Here is an 18,323-nt window from a genome sequence, read left to right as displayed (position 1 = left end):
GCTGCTTTCTTTCTTCAGGCTAACACTTTACAGGTTTTAGATTCTACCTTCATTCTTGTGCTCATGGCCCGCTTCTTGCACTCTCGTTTCTTATTTCTGTAGCATGCCTTGCTGTTTATTCTGATCCTGTTGCCTTCCTCCAGCAGCAACTCTTGGCTAATCTTAATTGTACAAGGTATACATTACCCAGCTCAAACTTCTTAAGTTGAAGACATATACAAGGTCTATTTCACTATTTAACAGACTTACAGGCTTCAGAGATTAGCATGTGGATATCTTTGTGGGGTAAATATTTATCCTAACATGGATAATCATTGAGTTTAGAAAAACCATAGAGATGTAGGTGGTACATCTTTAAGGATAGGAAGATAAGGAAAGTGTAATTTCTAGGTTGGGAAATGACATGAATCCAGGTAGTGGATATAGAAACGAGCGTCATTTACAAGAAGACCATTAAAGAGACTAAGATAAATGATGCAATTAAGTGGGAGGAGAAAAGTCCAGAACACACCTTTGCCTTAAAGGCAGAAAAATCCGAGGATTGTGTATTAGAGACTGAAAGTTACAGAAAATTTCTGAGACGCCAACTGGCGATGTGTAAGCAGTGGTTTTGAAGATGATTAATCTAGTTAGCACAGGACACTGGTATTAAATACTCTGTCTGTTGAAGCATCACTAATATCTAATGTTTTGTTAAAAATACTTGAAGATAAATTGGTACTAATTCCAAAGGAGAATGAAAAGGTAAGGGAAGGATAATGCTAAACTTTGCTCATCTATGGGAATGCAAGACACAAACAACAAGGAACTTCTTTTGGTGCTTTGTAATAGAAGACTGTTTTAGAAGGAGAGGAAAAAATTCTCGAGGCTTACCTCATTGCCACATTACTTCCATCTATAACAACTGGTCTTAAATTATCACTATTGTCTATTTCATCTTCAAGAGACAATTCAGGGCTCGCAATCTCTCTGGAGCTAGCTCCTCGGGGCAATAACAGACTCAAGTTGACTTGTGCTTCGGAATCACCTTTGTTTCCAAGTCTCACAAGCTCTGCTAATACATCATTAATAAGGGATTCTGGGCCTAGTTTATTAAGCACTGATTGAATTTGTTCTTCTGCATAGCCCAACTTTAGAGCGAAATCCATCTTGGCTTGGTATTCTTTCTCCAAGTCTAGCTTCCCATCCTGTAAAATGCTGCTCTGGGAGAAGCTTGGCCGGTCCAGGCAGGGTGACCGACAGAGCGGGCGATGTGGCTTGGAGGGCATCTCTTTCTTCTTCAACTGAATATCTGCAGATTGGGTGCTGTTGTGGCCACTCTTAAAGCTCATCGATTCAGGGTCACTCTCAGAGGTCACCCATTCCTCAGGATCAGCATTGTCTCGGTCTGTGCCGCCCTTCTGCTTTGGCTGGTGCTTCTCTTCCTTGGAAGCACTCTTCTCCATTTTTGGTGTCTCCACTGCAGCCGTGGCCGTCATCCCGTTCACTGGTGCTCTGAGATCTAATCAACTACTTTTCTTTTTAACCTGCTTGGAATCCATGTGCAGTGGCATTCCTCTAGAGTAGAATGCTGGGGGAGCAATGGTGCCAGAGTTTGTCTGTTGGGTTTTGTATGTTCAGATGTTAGCGGTCTCTACAAATAAACACATATGGCATAATCATATACAGTACCATTCTGGGAAAAACACAGACAGACTACACAGTTTTTCCCTCAGAAATTACAGATGCTCTCAAATTTGACTTTCTGTTGACAATGGTGTAAAGAGTCATTAATTTCAATAGTTCTAGATGAAATTTCAGTAGGGGTAATAAAACTATAACCCTTGAAACCTGAAACCACAGATATAGTTATTATTACAAATTTGAGAGAAATTTCATTCTATTTGTGTGTGTGTGTGTGTGTGTGTGTGTGTGTGTGTTGTCTGTGTTGACAAGACTCTTTTTCTTGCTTTTTCCTAGGAAAGTATTTCTAAATACGCACCAGATCTATCTTGTTAAGACTGCAATCTATTCCTGAAAAGCATACCCTCCTCATTACTGTTCACAAAATACTAAGAATCTCATCCTCTAGGGAAATTGAATAGAGATTAAAATCGTTTTCAGACAACTAAAGTATCATGCAAGGGAAACATTACAAAGACATGTTCTAGATGTGAGAAAGTGTGTGTGTGTGTGTGTGTGTGTGTGTGTGTGTGCAAACTCATTCTTTACTCTATCTGACACCTCTTTTACTCATTAGAAGTGGCAAACAAAAGGAGCAAACCAGCTATGCATAGTGATGCATACCTCAAGTCCCATCAATTCAGGAGGCCAAGACAGGAGGTTCCCTTGAGCCTTGGGAGAGATACCCCTCCCCATAGGCAACAGAGGGAGACCCTGTAAAATAGAGAAAAAAATATTAACTCAACTTAATTGATAAACATTAAAATATTAATTACAGAAAAGGATTAGATGCAATTTTATTTCTAACTTCTCATACACACACTTCACCTGTCCTGGCAGTTCTCAATTCTACTTTTTCCTCTTTTGGGATTTGAGTTTTTCTTCTGTGTGATGTGAAGGTGTTAATTGATATCTCACAGAATAATTGTAAGGAATACATGAAAAGAGTGCTTAGAAAAGTCAGTAGAATGCAGTAAATTCTCAACACACAAAAAGGTAGCAGCAGATTTCACAGCCTGCAAGTTTTTCTTTGAGACAGTGTCTCACACTGTAGTCCAGGCTGGCCTTGAACTCATAGAAATCCTCTGGCTCAGCCTCCTGAGTAGCAAAACTATAAATGTAAGTTACTACATCTTTTTCAGAGCTGTTTTCATATTCCATCTTTATTTCATTTTTGAAAAGGTTCTCACCATGTAGCTTGACTAGCCTTGAACTTGTTATGTAGACCAGGATGACCTTAAACTCACAGAAATCTCTAAGCCTCTATCTGCCCAGTTCTGGGCTCAAAGGCACGTATAACCAGACGTACCCAGTTGTTGGTTTATTTCAATATTTTTATTTTTTGAGATTATGATTTCATTTTCTTTACTCCTTGTCTTCTCCCATGTAGCCTATCTTGCTCTTTCGAATTCATGACCGCTTTTTCTTTAAGTGTTCTTACATAAAGGAAAATGGAGCAAGACTGTAAGGGCTGTGAGCATGGGAAATTATTTTCAAGCATCAGCTGTGCTCACTAATACAAAACAAGGTTATCCATCCATGTAACCAATAAACTAGAAACTTCCAAATCATTTCAATTCTATTTATACAAGCAAGAAGAAAAGCTACACATAGTTTTAACAGTGTCACAGCCGGGTTTTCTTTTCTTTTCTTTTTTTTTTTTTTTTTGTTGTTTTGTTTGTCTTACTTTGGGATTCATATCTGGAAACATTCATACAAAAATGATATTTCCTAACTGCTATTAAGGAAGTATGTAATGACTTTTCCAGTATCTTCACTAGTACTGATATTAAGGAAGTATGTAATGACTTTTCCAGTATCTTCACTAGTACTGATATTAAGGAAGTATGTAATGACTTTTCCAGTATCTTCACTAGTACTTTTGGCTTTAATTTTTTTCTTTTTGCTGGGCATTGTGGCTCATGCTCCTACTTCCAGCTCTTGGAGCCTGATACAGAAATATTTCCATGTGTTCAAGGCAAGCCTGGTCTACACTGTGGGATTCTGTCTCAAAAGCTTTCCCTTAGTTAATTACCCAATACAATGATAGCAATTTTAATTTTGCTTACCTGTTTATTGGGTTGTTAAAACTTTTAATTGATTTCCTTTGTAATTTGTGCATTTATTGACTTATATTTTGTTCTCACCAGAATAATATCTAGTGTACAAAGGTGCTGATTAAAAACCCCCAAATCGCTTTAAAAACCATTTATGGGACTTCATATTTATTTTGTGCACATATTAAGTAGGCATAAAAAAGCAATTTTCTTTCTCTTAGATGATATACTATATAGTATTTTGCTTATCCTCTTCTATTAGGACTTACATTGACATCCTGTGAAAATTTCCACCAAGTTCATAAAGACATGTAACACGATTAAACTAGCAGAAAATACTACCTAGACCAGAAACTCTTACTGAAACCATTAGTCATTGCAAATTTTCTCACTTAAAGTAGGAGAAAAATAACTTGTAGAAACTCGGACCAACCTTTAAAATTATTAAAGAACTTTAAGAAAACTGTTATTTGTCCTATATCTTGTATTGGTATATGCCACATATATTTTTGTTTCAGAATGGAACCTGAAACAAATTATACATATATTCATTGTTAAATTATTTTTAGGTAAAATACAATTTAATATTTCATAATGCTCTCTTATATTGGATTTTACCTAACATGTATTTTATATATTATATAAAATTGTACACTCCCCTGCATACACAGTCACACATTATATGTACTTTGTACACATTCATCCCTCCTTTTTTTGATCTTTCATACTTTATTTAAAGGAAGTGGTGAAATAATAATTTTGTGAAGGAGAAACAGAATTTCAAACAGTTTGTTTTCACGAACATGTAAATTTAATATTAACATTATCGTGGACTACAAATTAAAGGGAATCCAAATGAAAACACAAGAAAATAAAATATCCAAAATAGTCTCTAAAATAAGTTACTCTAAGGAATAACAAGAACAATACAGTGAGTGACTAAAAGGTGTCAAAGAGGAACACTCTCAAACTAGGACTGGCTAATAGCTAGCTCGACCTTGTCTCCTCTAGTACCAGGCAACACTGACTTAAAGACAAGTGTCTCATTTGGTTAGATAATTTTTTCTTTTTCTTCTTTTTTTCTCCATCCTTATTAACTTGAGTATTTCTTATTTACATTTCAAATGTTATTCCCTTTCCTGGTTTCCAGGCCAACATCCCCCTAACCCCTCCCCTTCCACTTCTATATGGGCTTCCCTCTCAATCCTCCCCCCATTACCGCCCTCCCCCAACAATCACGTTCACTGGGGTTCAGTCTTGGCACCAAGGGCTTCCCCCTTCCACTGGTGCTCTTACTAGGCTATTCACTGCTACCTATGAGGTTGGAGCCCAGGGTCAGTCCATGTATAGTCTTTGGGTAGTGGTTTAGTCCCTGGAAGCTCTGGTTGGTTGGCATTGTTGTTCATAAGGGGTCTCGAGCCCCTTCAAGCTCTTCCGGTTCTTTCTCTGATTCCTTCAACGGGGGTCCTATTCTCAGTTCAGTGGTTTGCTGCTGGCATTCTCTCCTCTGTATTTGCTGTATTCTGGCTGTGTCTCTCAGGAGCGATCTACATCCGGTTCCTGTCAGCCTGCACTTCTTTGCTTCATCCATCTTATCTAGTTTGGTGGCTGTATATGTGTGGGCCACCTTTATTCTGTCTTTTTCTCTAATTCCTTACCTCTGCTCCCTTCCTCCCCCAAATGCTCCTCCCCTCTCTCCATATATATAAATATATATTTATAAAATGATATTTTGAGACAGGATGCCCTGTGTCCCTTATATATAACTTGATATATAGCTGGTGATGACCTTGTATTTCTGATTCTTCCTTTGATTAATGCTGTAATAACCACTGCTATGTTAGTTACATCTACAGTATGCTCTTTCAATACCTTCTAATGCTCTTTCTAGTCACTATTTTAAAAAGATTTATTTATTTATTATATGTAAGTACACTGTAGCTGTCTTCAGATACATCAAAAGAGGGCATCGGATCCCATTACAGATGATTGTGACCCACCATGTAGTTGCTGAGATTTGAACTCACAACCTCTAGAAGAGCAGTCAGTGCTCTTAACCCCTGAGCCATCTCTCCAGCCCTGTAGTCACTTTTTAAAATCTATTTTTGAGTTCTTTGGCTAAAGATCCAGTTTTGATTGGTCTTTTAAACCCTGGGGCTTAACACATCATCTAACACTGTTCCTATGAATGAAGAGATATACACTTCTGCTGTCTTATCTTAAGAAGTTTGCAAGCATACATACACGTTTTCCTGGGACATCTCTGTCTGTGCCTATTATTTTGGTGTAACTATTAGTAAAATCCCTTCATTCTCGTATCGTGTTTGATACCAGTGTCCACATGGTTACTCACAGCCACCTGTAACTCCAGTTCCAGGGGTTTGGATGCCTTCTTCTAACCTCCATAGGCATTCAATCAGTGAACAAATAAACACAAAGGCAAACACTCATGCACATAAAATAAAAATAAATAAATATTTGAAAAAATACCGTGACTGTCTTGGTCAGGGTTCTATTGTTTTGAAGAAACATCATGACCAAGGCAACTCTTATAAAAAGAAAATAATTGGGGCTTACAATTTCTGAAGTTTAGTCCACCATCATGGTGGGGAACATGGTAGCACACAGGCCGTCACTGTGCCAAAGACGTAGCTAATAGTTCTATATCTTGATCCCAAAGCAGCAGAAAGAGAGAGCCTCTGGACCTGGCTTGGGCTTCTGAAACTCCAAAGCCCACCCCTAGTGATACACTTTCTCTAACAAAGCCAAACCTACCCTAACAAGGCCACACATCCTAATCAGCCAGCACATAGCCTATGGAGGCCATTCTTACTCAAACCACCACATTAAACTCCTGACCCCCATAGGTTTATAGCTTTATCATAATGTAAAACAGCTAGTCCAACTTCAAAAGTCCCCATAGTCTACCACAGGCTTCCAGTAGCATGGTCCAGATTAATCTGTATTAAATATCTGGATTAAAGATATGTCTTCCTGTCTGAGCCCCTCTCATGCATGAGGCACTAGTGTCCTGCTTTCCAGCACCTGCAGTGAAGATGTCCCACCCATCCCCAGCAGCCAAGCCCTCCAATTCCATGAACCTGCGAGTCTTCTTTGATGTGGACATCAGTGGGGAGAGAGTTGGACGAATTGTTTTAGAATTGTTTGCAGATATTGTTCCTAAAACTGCAGAAAACTTTCGTGCATTGTGTACAGGAGAAAAGGGCACTGGATGGACAGCTGGGAAACCTCTGCATTTTAAAGGTTGTTCTTTCCACCGAATTATTAAGAAATTTATGATTCAGAGTGGAGACTTCTCAAATCAGAATGGGACAAGTGGAGAATATTTATGGTGAAAAATTTGAAGATGAGAATTTTCATTATAAGCATGACCCAGAGGGTTTGCGGAGCATGGCAAATGCAGGCCCCAATACAAATGGTTCTCAGTTCTTTATCCCAACAGGTCCAGCTCCTCATGTGGATGGGAAGCATGTGGTATGTGGTCAAGTAATAAAAGGACGAGTTGTGGCAAGGATGCTTGAAAATGGAGACGTGAATGGTGAAGAACCTGCCAAACTCTGTGTTATTGCAGAATGTGGAGAACTGAAGGAAGGGGATGACTGAGGAATATTCCCCAAAGACGGCTCTGGTAATAGTCATCCGGATTTCCCCGAGGATGCAGAGACAGACTTAAAGGATGTAGATAAAATTTTATTAATATCTGAAGACTTAAAAAACATTGGAAATACTTTTTTTCAAGTCTCAGAACTGGGAGATGGCTATTAAAAAATATACGAAGGTTTTAAGGCACGTGGATAGTTCAAAGGCTGTTACTGAGAAAGCAGATCTATCCAGACTGCAGCCTAGAGCCTTAAGTTGTGTGCGGCTGAATGTTGGTGCTTGTAACTTGAAGATGTCAAATTGGCAGGGGCGATTGACAGTTGCTTGGAGGCTCTTGAAATGGACCCTTCAAACACTAAAGCACTATACCGAAAAGTGCAAGGATGGCAAGGATTGAAAGAATATGATCAAGCATTGGCTGATCTTAGGAAGGCGCAGGAGAGAGCCCAGGAGATAAAGCTATCAGGCAGAATTGCTTAAAGTCAAACAAATGATAAAAGCACAGAAAGATAAAGAAAGGCAGTGTATGCAAAAATGTTTGCTTAATAAGGATTAAAGTTTCCTTAACTATTATACATTGATTATATAAAGGACAATCTATATTACTGTCTACATAATCCCTGATGTGTTTCCCTTGATCTTTGTCATTATTTACATAGCAGTGCTGACATCGGTTCCTTCTTAATAAAGTTACGAATTACAGTGAATCTCATTATAAAGTATTTCTGTCTGCATTTTCACCAAGAGTGGTATCTGGCCAATGTTTAGACTCTTAAGAGGACCTTCTAGTCCAGTAGTCCTCAACCTGTGGGTCCACTGGAAAACACAGATATTTTTACATTACGGTTCAGAACAGTAGCAAAATCACAGTTCCAAAGTAGCAAAAGAATAAATTTATGTTTGGGGTCACCACATGAATAGTACTAAAAGGTTGCAGCACTAGGAAGGTTGAGAACCACTGATGTAACCTGTCACAATTATGTGTATAAACCAGCAGGTATGGCTATGTCTCAATAAAATTGCTTGTAAGTGTTAAAAAAAAAGATATGTCTTCCTACCTCAAAGATTCAGATAAGAAATAGATAAAATCTCTCACAGGCATGCCCTCCGATTTTGGGTTTTAGTCAATTCCAGGTGTAGTCAAGTCGACAACCAAAAATAGCTATTAGAGTGACAGATTCTGTTGTTTTTATATGAGGATTTGATATAGACAGAAAAAATGAGTATCTGAATATAAATTGTGCCTAAGTGGTTAATTATGTAGAAGGCTGTGGAGCTTTAAGGAAAATAGTAACAACTCCTGGACAATAAAAGGTCTTTAAAAGTATAAACACATGAAGATCAATTTGATAGAATGATTTGGTCAACATCACATGTTAATACTACTAATGAGGAATGATAAATGAAAACACTGAGCATGGCTTTGAAAGGATCATGAATGCGAGAAGAATTCAAATGATGTTTTAGCTACCATTTGTAGCAGGAATTAAAAAGAGTTGTTATCATGAAACTCAAGAAGGATGACCAAAATGTGAATGCTTCACTCTTTCTTTAAAAGGGGAACAAGAACACCCTTGGAAGGGAATAGGGAGGCAAAGTTTAGAACAGAGGCAGAAGGAACACCCATTCAGAGCCTGCCCCACATGTGGCCCATGCATATACAGCCACCAAACTAGATAAGATGGATGAAGCAAAGAAGTGCAGGCCGACAAGAACCGGATGTAGATCTCTCCTGAGAGACACAGCCAGAATACAGCAAATACATAGGCGAATGCCAGCAGCAAACCACTGAACTGAGAACGGGACCCCCGCTGAAGGAATCAGAGAAAGGACTGGAAGAGCTTGAAGGGGCTTGAGACCCCATATGAACAACAATGCTAACCAGAGCTTCCAGGGACTAAGCCACTACCCAAAGACTATACATGGGCTGACCTGGGGCTCCAACCTCATAGGTAGCAATGAATATCCTAGTAAGAGCACCAGTGGAAGGGGAAGCCCTTGGTCCTGCCAAGACTGAACCCCCAGTGATTGTTGTGGGGAGGGTGGTAATGGGGGGAGGATGGGAAGGAGAAAACCCAAAAAGAAGGGGAAGGGGAGGGGTTAGGAGGATGTTGGCCTGGAAACCGGGAAGGGGAATAACAATCGAAATGTAAATAATACTCAAGTTAATAAAGATTAAAAAAAAGTTGTTATATTTCATTGTTATCAAGTTGAAGAAAATTATGAATAATCAAATGCTATTTTAGTTTTGAAAATCAAATTAGTTGGGTGAAATTGTAGAACTGGATTAATTTGCTTTAGAAACCAAGAGGTTTGCCACCAGATACCTATAATTTGTTAAGAATGTAATTAAAACTAGGTGATCTAGCATGTATTCCTGGCACTCAGGAGGCTGACCTGGAATCAATGCTTCAAAACAGCAAAAAAAATAAATACAAGTGAATCAGTGATCATTTGCAACTGAACTAAAGCAGCAGGGAAACATATGCTGGCAAAAATTCCAAATATCATCTCATGGAAATTTCATCAAGCCAAAAGGTCAGTTCTCTACTTTCTTCTCCCTAGCTATAATCCTTTCGTTTTGTAACAAAAAAAATTCATCCAGTTTGCATTTGCACAGAGCCGTTTTCCATGCTCAGTTTTACTTTAATTCATTTAAAAATGTGGTACACAATACCCACTGGGAATAGAATCATCTTGCCATGTTTATTAAACTAAAAGAGTTAAGTGCTAAAAGAAATGTCCAATAGGACATTTCCTATGGGGAAGTCATATAGGATAGAACTATCCAGAAACAATGAATAGTAATCTTGATTGTCTTCAAGTGGCTAAGTCACTTGATGATTGTTTTGTAAGAATGCATGTCAATTAGCAAGTTAATTTCAAAATATACCCTCTTCCAAAAAACTTTGAACAGAATTACTCTGTGTGGGATGAATATAGATTATTAAAGAACATCTAAAAAGTATCTAAGTGCTAGGCATGGGATACTGCCCTACAAGTTATTGATTAGGAAGGCACCAAAGACTTTCATAATAGCATGTTATTGCCCTTGCTCTTGGTTGCCCAGAGTGAATAAATGATAAGGCCTTATTGATAAAAACATAACATACTTTTTTGTAGCAGAACACACAAAACCAATTTGGAACTGGAACATACCATGTTAAATAAGGTTCAGGGAGACAAAATAACATGATTTGTCTCATAGGCAGATGCTAACTTCTAAATTTTATATGCGTTTATTTATGCAACAGTCTGTGTGGAGCCCAAGAAAGGGAGTAACAGGGGCTTTAAGTGAGGGAATAGTAGTGTATATGTGATATGAAAGTTGAAGGGGAAATACTGGTGGTATACAGATTTCAGGGAGGCCTGGGGACGTGGAGATGGAGGACCAGAGGGTATTGAAATTAACCCAAACTAAAGATGTATGAAAACATAGCAATCCTGTTACCTAGTAAGGTAATTAAAATGGCAAAACTAACAGAGTGTAGTGCCTCTAAAGATAAAATTATTTGGAGAAATGTGAATATATTAAATGAATGAAATAAATGAAGGGTATAGACAAAAGGTACACTACATACAGGCAAGTTTAAATAATGGAAGGGAAGGAAGTAGTGGATATGACTGTTAGGGAAGGGAAGGGAAAATAAAAGATACTATAGAAATTACAAAAGGAAATAGAGTCTCTCTCTTGGTATTTTGTTCTTTTTCTCTCATTTGTTGTGTTTACGTGTAATTTTTTTCTAATGTAGGTTGAATGATTGATGCTCCTCCCCCCTATTCCCTGATTTTTTTTCTGTGAATTCTTCCAACCTTGTCCTGCTGTCTGTGGTCTCGGCTACAGAAGAAGTGGAGAGTCAAAGGATCATCTGAGCCTAGGATTCAGCAACCAACATCAGGAAACCTTCACGTAAATAAATAAATTAATGAAGAAAACACAGAAAGTCCAAATATGATGAAACATATATGAACATGGGAAAAATAAGGCTTTTAAAAATAAACAATAAACTACAGTTGAAGTACTACTAAAATTATAATAGGAATAGATGAAAATGGACCAACAAAGTTTAAAAAAAGGAACGAGAAGAAAAATGTTTACCTAATAAAAGAACTAAGAAACAAAGATAAAATAAAATATAAAGGGCAATAAGTTATAAAGACATTCAAGTTTTAATAATGTGCTACAGGAAAAGTCATAGCGTAAGTATGGCAAAAAAAAAAACCACAACAATATGGGAAGCATAAAAGGCAAATTAAGATGTGTGTTGGGGGAAGTTACTGAAAGTTTGACACTGACAGTTATATGCACGTGGTAGGGAGGGATTGTTGGGCTTCTGAACTGTTTCACATTACTGATGCTGGGGATAAGGATATACGTCAGAGCTGACAATGCTTTTGTAGCTTCCCAACTCTGCATAAATCCCTAACATTGGATGTATTAGGCCTGGTAGCATGTGCATGTAATTTCAGCATTTGGAAGGCGGAGGAAGGAGGAGCAGGAGTTCAAGGTCAACTTTGATTGCGTCGTGAGCCACTCGAGGCTAGCCTGGATATCTCAAAAAATAAAAATAAAAATTAAATTCTCTGCTAAATATAGTTAACTTTAAGTCTGTGGACTCAGGGTTCTCCATTCTTTAGAGGTGCCTCAGGTTGTGTCACAGCACTGAGGTCAGTACAAACAAATTACCTGTTCTAAATATTCATCAACCTGCTGTGAGGACGGTGCTATGGGTTTCAAGGAGTCTGTTGTAGTTTTAGAGTTTTCAGACTCTACAGTGGTAAAACGAATGTAGATGCCTCCAGAGGTTGATTTATCTGCTGTTCAGGGATATTAAAGTCCACGGTTAGGGGGTTTGTTCTAAGCCACTGAAGTAAAGGTATTTTTCCTATGCACTTCACTTGCATAGGCTGTAATTTTTGACATCTGCTTTTTTAGGTTTGTCTATCAATCTTGTTCTCTGCAACTATCTCTCAGGTATGTTCTAGGGGCGGTGGCCAGCTAAACTTTGACTTCCTGACTTAATGATAATACTTTGAGCCTGGAGTAGTCAGTTTTTAAACAAATTCCTATTTTAGTGCCCATCCACTGCCCTCATACCAAGTTATATAAAATGACATAGTGGGATTTCACTTTTACTGCTAACCCATCTGCTGGCAGAATCACTGCCTTATCGGAACTTGCAATTGAATTTGAGGGTTTTGACAGTTGTGGGTTGTGTTTTGGGTAGGAGTACAAGTGTTTTCACTAGGATTCCATCTTAATTTTGTTTCCTGTTGCTATGATAAAAATGCTCTGAGAGGGTTTGGGGATTTAGCTCAGCGGTAGAGTGCTTGCCTAGCAAGCACAAGGCCCTGGGTTTGGTCCTCAGCTCCGAAAAAAAGAAAAAGAAATAAAAATGCTCTGAGAAAGGCAACTTAAGGGAGAACGAAGTTTGTTTTAGCTCATAGTTTATGTTACAGTCCATTATGGAAGGGAAGTCACAGTGGCAGGAGCTTTAAAGCAGTTGGGTTGCATTATGTCCAGAGTTAGATATGAGGAGTGAATACAGGATCTCCTGCCTAGAGAATGGTGCCCTCCAGTAGTGGGTAGGACTTTCCATATCAATTAGAACAAGCAAGAAGATTTTGAACAGATATGCTTAGAAGACAACAGCCTAGATAATTATAGAGTTTGGCAACCTGACAGTTAACATTAACCATCACATACCCACAAGCCTATCTTCCGAATGAAACTTCTGCTTCTCCTCATTCTGGAGACCCACAGAGTTGGAGCTATGGTTGGCTTCCCTTACTTATTTTTTTTCATTGAATCTTTCTTTTTCTTCTTACTTTTTGGTCATCTTATCTGTCTGAATTTTCAATCTTCCTTTATATCTCTCTTTGGAATTGAATCTAATTTTTCTTATTCTGACTCATCTTTCACTGGATTACCAAAAGAAGTTTTTAATCTTCAACTGTACTCATAGGTTTCTAAATTTCCACCTTTTTTAAATGAGGATACCTATCAATTTGTGGTCCACCCAACTATAGGATGATCCTATGTGTTGATGTCCAGTTCAGCATCTAGGCCTCAGGGAAGCCAGTGAAGAATGGTGATGAAAACATGGCAACAGAGACCAAAAAGCTGATGATTTTTGGGATTAACTCTCTATTTCCTTTAGGGCCAGAAGATGGTGTCTTCTGGCAACAACTCTTTCTTGTTGGGCCAGAAGCTGCTGGCTACTGGCAAATAAATTCCTGCTGATAGCAGTAGGGAAAAAAGAATTTGTTACTTGGGTTGATTGCTCCTGACTCAGGCCCTCACTGGCTAAGCAAGAGCCAGAGAAAAAGAAAAACAAAAGAAAAGAGAAAAGTTCAGGCATATACAGAGACACACAAATACATATTGGATGAAGCTGAAGCTGAAGGCTACACCTATGCTTTATTGTGTTATTGGTTTCTATTTCTGGGATAATTGACCATGCTGGTTTTCTAAAGCATTTTTATATTTATAAATTCGTATTTATGGTTTGCCCTGGAGTTATCTGTATTTTGATGCTAACTTCACTGCTAAGGATGGCTGCCTAGTCACATGCCTCAGGACTCAGGTGACTACAGGAACCTTCTCCCCATTTAATTTGTAAAAATACAGGTGAGGGCAGGTACCTGGGATAAGAAGGCCTGTCATTGGATGAGGGAAGGAAGGATGGGGGGAGAAAAGTTTGAAGAAAGAGGAGGAGACTGGGATAGAAAGAGAGAGAGAGAGAGAGACAGAGAGGAGGGACATGGAGAGAAGCTGTGGCAGGACAATATGGCAGGTGATGCTAAGATTCCACTTTGTGTATTTACAGGTTGTTATGAATGTTCTTAAGGGATGGATGGTACTGGGCTTTGTATGTTTAGGTGGGCAATTATATCTTACCAGTTAGGTCAAAAGGTTATTGTGTTGTGTGCTCTTTCATGTGTGGATTTAAGTGTAATGGATTATGAGAGGCTGGTCTGAGGCCACCATAGAGTTAGGATGTGTGTTCTGGCATGGGAAACCTGCCTTGAGGAATAGATAGGTGGAACATTGCTGCCAGGCTCAGAGAGCCTCCGGCAGTGTGATATGGGATGGAGCAAAGCAGGTGAGAAGCTGCTGGCAGAGAACTAAGATATCCTAGCAGATATCTTGCGAGGCACTCGATACCGATCCTAAGTGGGGATAAAGACGACCATACTTTTTGTTTTATATTTTAACAACAAATTCATGTGTTTAAAGCAATAGTTCATGTCCTAGATCATAAACAGGAGTTACCCAGCAAAAATTGTCTTCTTAAAGACTCAACTGACGGATGATCAGAAAATCTGAAGATACGTCCTCCCTTCTTTTAAAGAACAAGAGCCATGCCTTGGCAGAATAGAGGCAAAGATTGAAAACAGACGCAGAAGGAACACCCATTCAGAGCCTGCACCCACAAGACGTGGCCCATACATATACAGCCACCCAATTAGATTAGACAAGATGGATGAAAGCTAAAGAAGTGCAGGCAGACAGGAGCAGGATGTAGATCTCTCCTGAGACACAGCCAGAATACAGCAAATACAGAGGCAACTGCCAGCAGCAAACCACTGAACTGAAGCAGGACCCACATTGAAGAGAATCAGAGAAAAGAACTGGAAGAAAGCTTGAAGGGGCTGAGACCCTTATGAACAAGCAATGCCAAAGCAGCCAGAGCTTCAGGGACTAAGCCACTACCTAAAGACTATACATGGACTGACCCTGGACTCTAACCTCATGGGTAGCAATGAATATCCTAGTAAGATCACCAGTGGAAGGGAAAGCCTTTGGTCCTGCTAAGACTGAACCCCCAGTGAGCGTGATTGTTGGGGGGAGGGCGGCAATGGGGGAGGATGGGGAGGAACACCCATAAAGAAGGGGAGGGAAAGGGGTTAGGGGGATGTTGGCCTGAGAAACGGAGAGGAATAACACTCGAAATGTACATAAGAAATACTCAAATTAATAAAAAAAATAAAAAAAAACGCAGGATTAAACACACACACACACACACACACAAAAGACTCAACTAAACAGGGGTTGGGGATTTGGCTCAGTGGTAGAGCGCTTGCCTAGCAAGCGCAAGGCTCTGGGTTCGGTCCCCAGCTCTGAAAACAAAAACAAACAAACAAACAAACAAACAAAAACAAGACTCAACCAAACACTTATTATATGTTACTAGCTCCATAAGTTCATTTTAAGTTTAAAGCAATAATTTTTTTCATCTTTATTAAATATGGTATTTCTTATTTACATTTCTATTGTCATTCCCTTTCCCGGTTTCCGGGCCAACATCCCCCTAGCCCCTCCCCCTCCCCTTCTACATGGGTGTTCCCCCCCCCCTCCTCCCCCCTTACCACCCTCCCCCCCACAACCACGTTCCCCGGGGGGTCAGGCTTGGCCGGACCCAGGGCCTCCCCTTCCACTGGTGCTCTTACTAGGGTATTCATTGCTACCTATGAGGTTGGAGCCCAGGGTCAGTCCATGTATAGTCTTTGGGTAGTGGTAAAGCAATAATTTTTATGTCATAAGTTAGCATGTTATTTTCAAGAGGTAAATCATCTACCTTGTGCCTTATTATTTTGAAGTCTTGAATAGATCAACTAGGATACAAGACTGCAGTGAGAATCAGCATCAGACCCTGGGCTCCCTTTCAGCCAGTTCAGTTTATTCCCAATTCTACTACAATGCCTTAACTTGAACCTGTAAAGCTTGTGTTATATAACTTCTGCTCCATACTTTTTTTTCACTTTTCTTTTTTTTATTTTATTTATTATATATAAGTACACTGTAGCTGTCTTCAGACACACCAGAAGAGGGCATCAGATCTCTTTACAGATGGTTGTGAGCCACCATGTGGTTGCTGGGAATTGAACTCACGACCTCTGGAAGAGCAGTCGGGTGCTCTTAACCGCTAAGCCATCTCTCCAGCCCTTTTTTTCAGTTTTCTGAACAAAAATAGTGACATGAATTGTTAAGAAGCCTTCTTCCTAATGCGTCCAATCTTACGTGCAAGTTTTCTGTATCATGAATAAGTATCATGATGGCTCCACCCCTCCTCAAGGAGTCATGGGTAGTTAATGGCTACCATGAAAGGGCTGATCATTTTCTTAGTGCAGTAGCCAGTTATTTGGCCACACTATGAAAAATAACCCCTTACCAATGCTCCTGCAAACAACCTTAATTAAGCACAGTTGGTTATTAAAATGCCTGCAAATAAGAAGGAAACATTTGGAAGAAGTAAGGATTCAGAAGAAGAAAAGAAAAGGAAAGAAAGGAAAAAAAGGAGGAACAGGTAACAAGAAAGTGTTCAGTGAGGATGAGAGGGGGAATAAATGAGAGAATATTGGTATGATACATTCACCCATCCATCAATCCATCCCCTCTCAACAACCAGCCCACCTAGGGATCCATCCCATCTGCAGACACCAACCCCCCACCACACACACTATTGCTGATGCCAAGAAGTATTTGGTGACAGGAGCTTTATAGGGTTGTTCCCTGAGAGGTTCTACCAGTACTTGACCAATACAAATGCAGATACTCACAGCCAACCATGTGAATGAACCTGGGGACCCCAATGGAAGAGCTAGGGGAAGGACTGAAGGAGCTGAAGGGGATTGCAATCCCATAAGAAGAACAATATCAACTAACTGGACAACCCAGAGCTCCCAGGGACTAAACCACCAACCAAAGAGTATACATGGAGGGAGCCAGGATCCCAGACACATATGTAGCAGAGGGTAGCCTTATCTGACATCAATGAGAGGGTAGAAAGGCTTGATGCCCCAGTGTAGGGGGATGCTACCGGGGTGAGTCGGGAATGAGTGAATGAGTGGAGGAGCACCCTCATAGAGGCAAAGGGGAGGGGATTGGGGTGATGGGATGGGGATTGTGAAGAAGGGTAACTGGGAAGGGAAGGGGGATATCATTTGAAATGCAAATGAATAAAATGATTAATTTAAATAAAACCCTCTCACCATCTTCCCATCTGTTTGTCCATCTGCCAGCTCACCAGCACATCCATCCTTCTGTCGGGCCTCTTGTCCTGGGCCCGTGTCCCTGCTGAGCCCTCTTTGTCTCTCCCTAGCTCACTGTCTCTCTGTCTCTGCTCTTGAGCTCTCGGCCCCTCCCTCGCTCCAGGATCTTGGGTCCCCTCTCCCCGCATTCCTCTCTATTACAGCCACAGGTTCTGGCACTCCCATTCTTCGGGACTCCCTAGATCTTTTGGGGCCTCTCCTTCAGAACACACTCCACTCCGTCAGGCCTCCCCAGAGCTTACCATACACCCTGAGGGTCCTTCTTGATTCATGTGCCCCTGATTCCTGTTACCTCCACCTAGGCCATATTTCCCCGAGGGTTTCCCACTTCTCTGGGGCCTCCCATATCTACCAGAGCCTTTTACATGCCTTAGTGGTCTCCTTGAACTCCCAGTATCTTCCCAGCTGCCTAATTTCAGAACCTCTGCCTTTCCTAGATTTGTCAGTTGTCGCTGTCACTGTCTCCCCTTGTTCTCCAAGAGCCCCACTTTTCTGGACCCGGTCCCCTGGCTTGCTCTCTGCCTCTTCCACGAATCTGTGTCGGTGGTCACATTGCTCTGGTGCCTACCTCTGAACCTTCTCCTCAGCCCTGGGATCTTGCTCCCTTGCTTCTCTGCCCTATCCCCTGCTGCCCCTTCTCTCTGCTTCTTGTCACTTCCTCTCCCTTTTCTGTCTCTGCTGGGTCTCCATCCAGCCCTCATGGCTTTGTGTCTGGAGCTCTTGAAGCAATGTTCATCATGCTGAGTGGCATATAAGAGGACCCCACCACCAGTCCCTCCACATACCCACATCAAGGAAAATCGTTCATCTCAGTCACTCCAGCTCCAGAGCAGTACTGAGTCTGCTCAGGACACCTACCTGGGCAGTCAAGATCACTAAAGAGAGTGAAGTAACAAGCAGTAGGGTTTACAGGCAATACGTAACTTC

At 40.3% G+C, this 18,323-nt stretch overlaps 1 protein-coding gene and 1 pseudogene across 1 annotated transcript in view; one reads left to right on the top strand and one right to left on the bottom strand.

Annotated features, from left to right (window-relative positions):
- The window catches only part of Zc3h12b (zinc finger CCCH-type containing 12B), a 35,159-nt gene extending 33,360 nt beyond the window's left edge, over window positions 1-1,799 (bottom strand). Inside the window, 1 exon segment of the mRNA XM_032890025.1 lies at window positions 874-1,799. Within this exon segment, the coding sequence (XP_032745916.1) occupies window positions 874-1,478 (605 nt within the window). The 5' untranslated portion in view covers window positions 1,479-1,799.
- A 4,976-nt stretch (window positions 1,800-6,775) lies between these two features.
- Window positions 6,776-7,886, top strand: LOC116889179 (annotated as a pseudogene).
- The last annotated feature ends 10,437 nt before the right edge of the window (window positions 7,887-18,323 follow it).

This window comes from Rattus rattus, chromosome X (genome assembly GCF_011064425.1).
Source record: "Rattus rattus isolate New Zealand chromosome X, Rrattus_CSIRO_v1, whole genome shotgun sequence".
In the NCBI taxonomy this organism is placed as follows: domain Eukaryota; kingdom Metazoa; phylum Chordata; class Mammalia; order Rodentia; family Muridae; genus Rattus; species Rattus rattus.
This window is presented reverse-complemented; position numbering and strand designations above follow the sequence as displayed.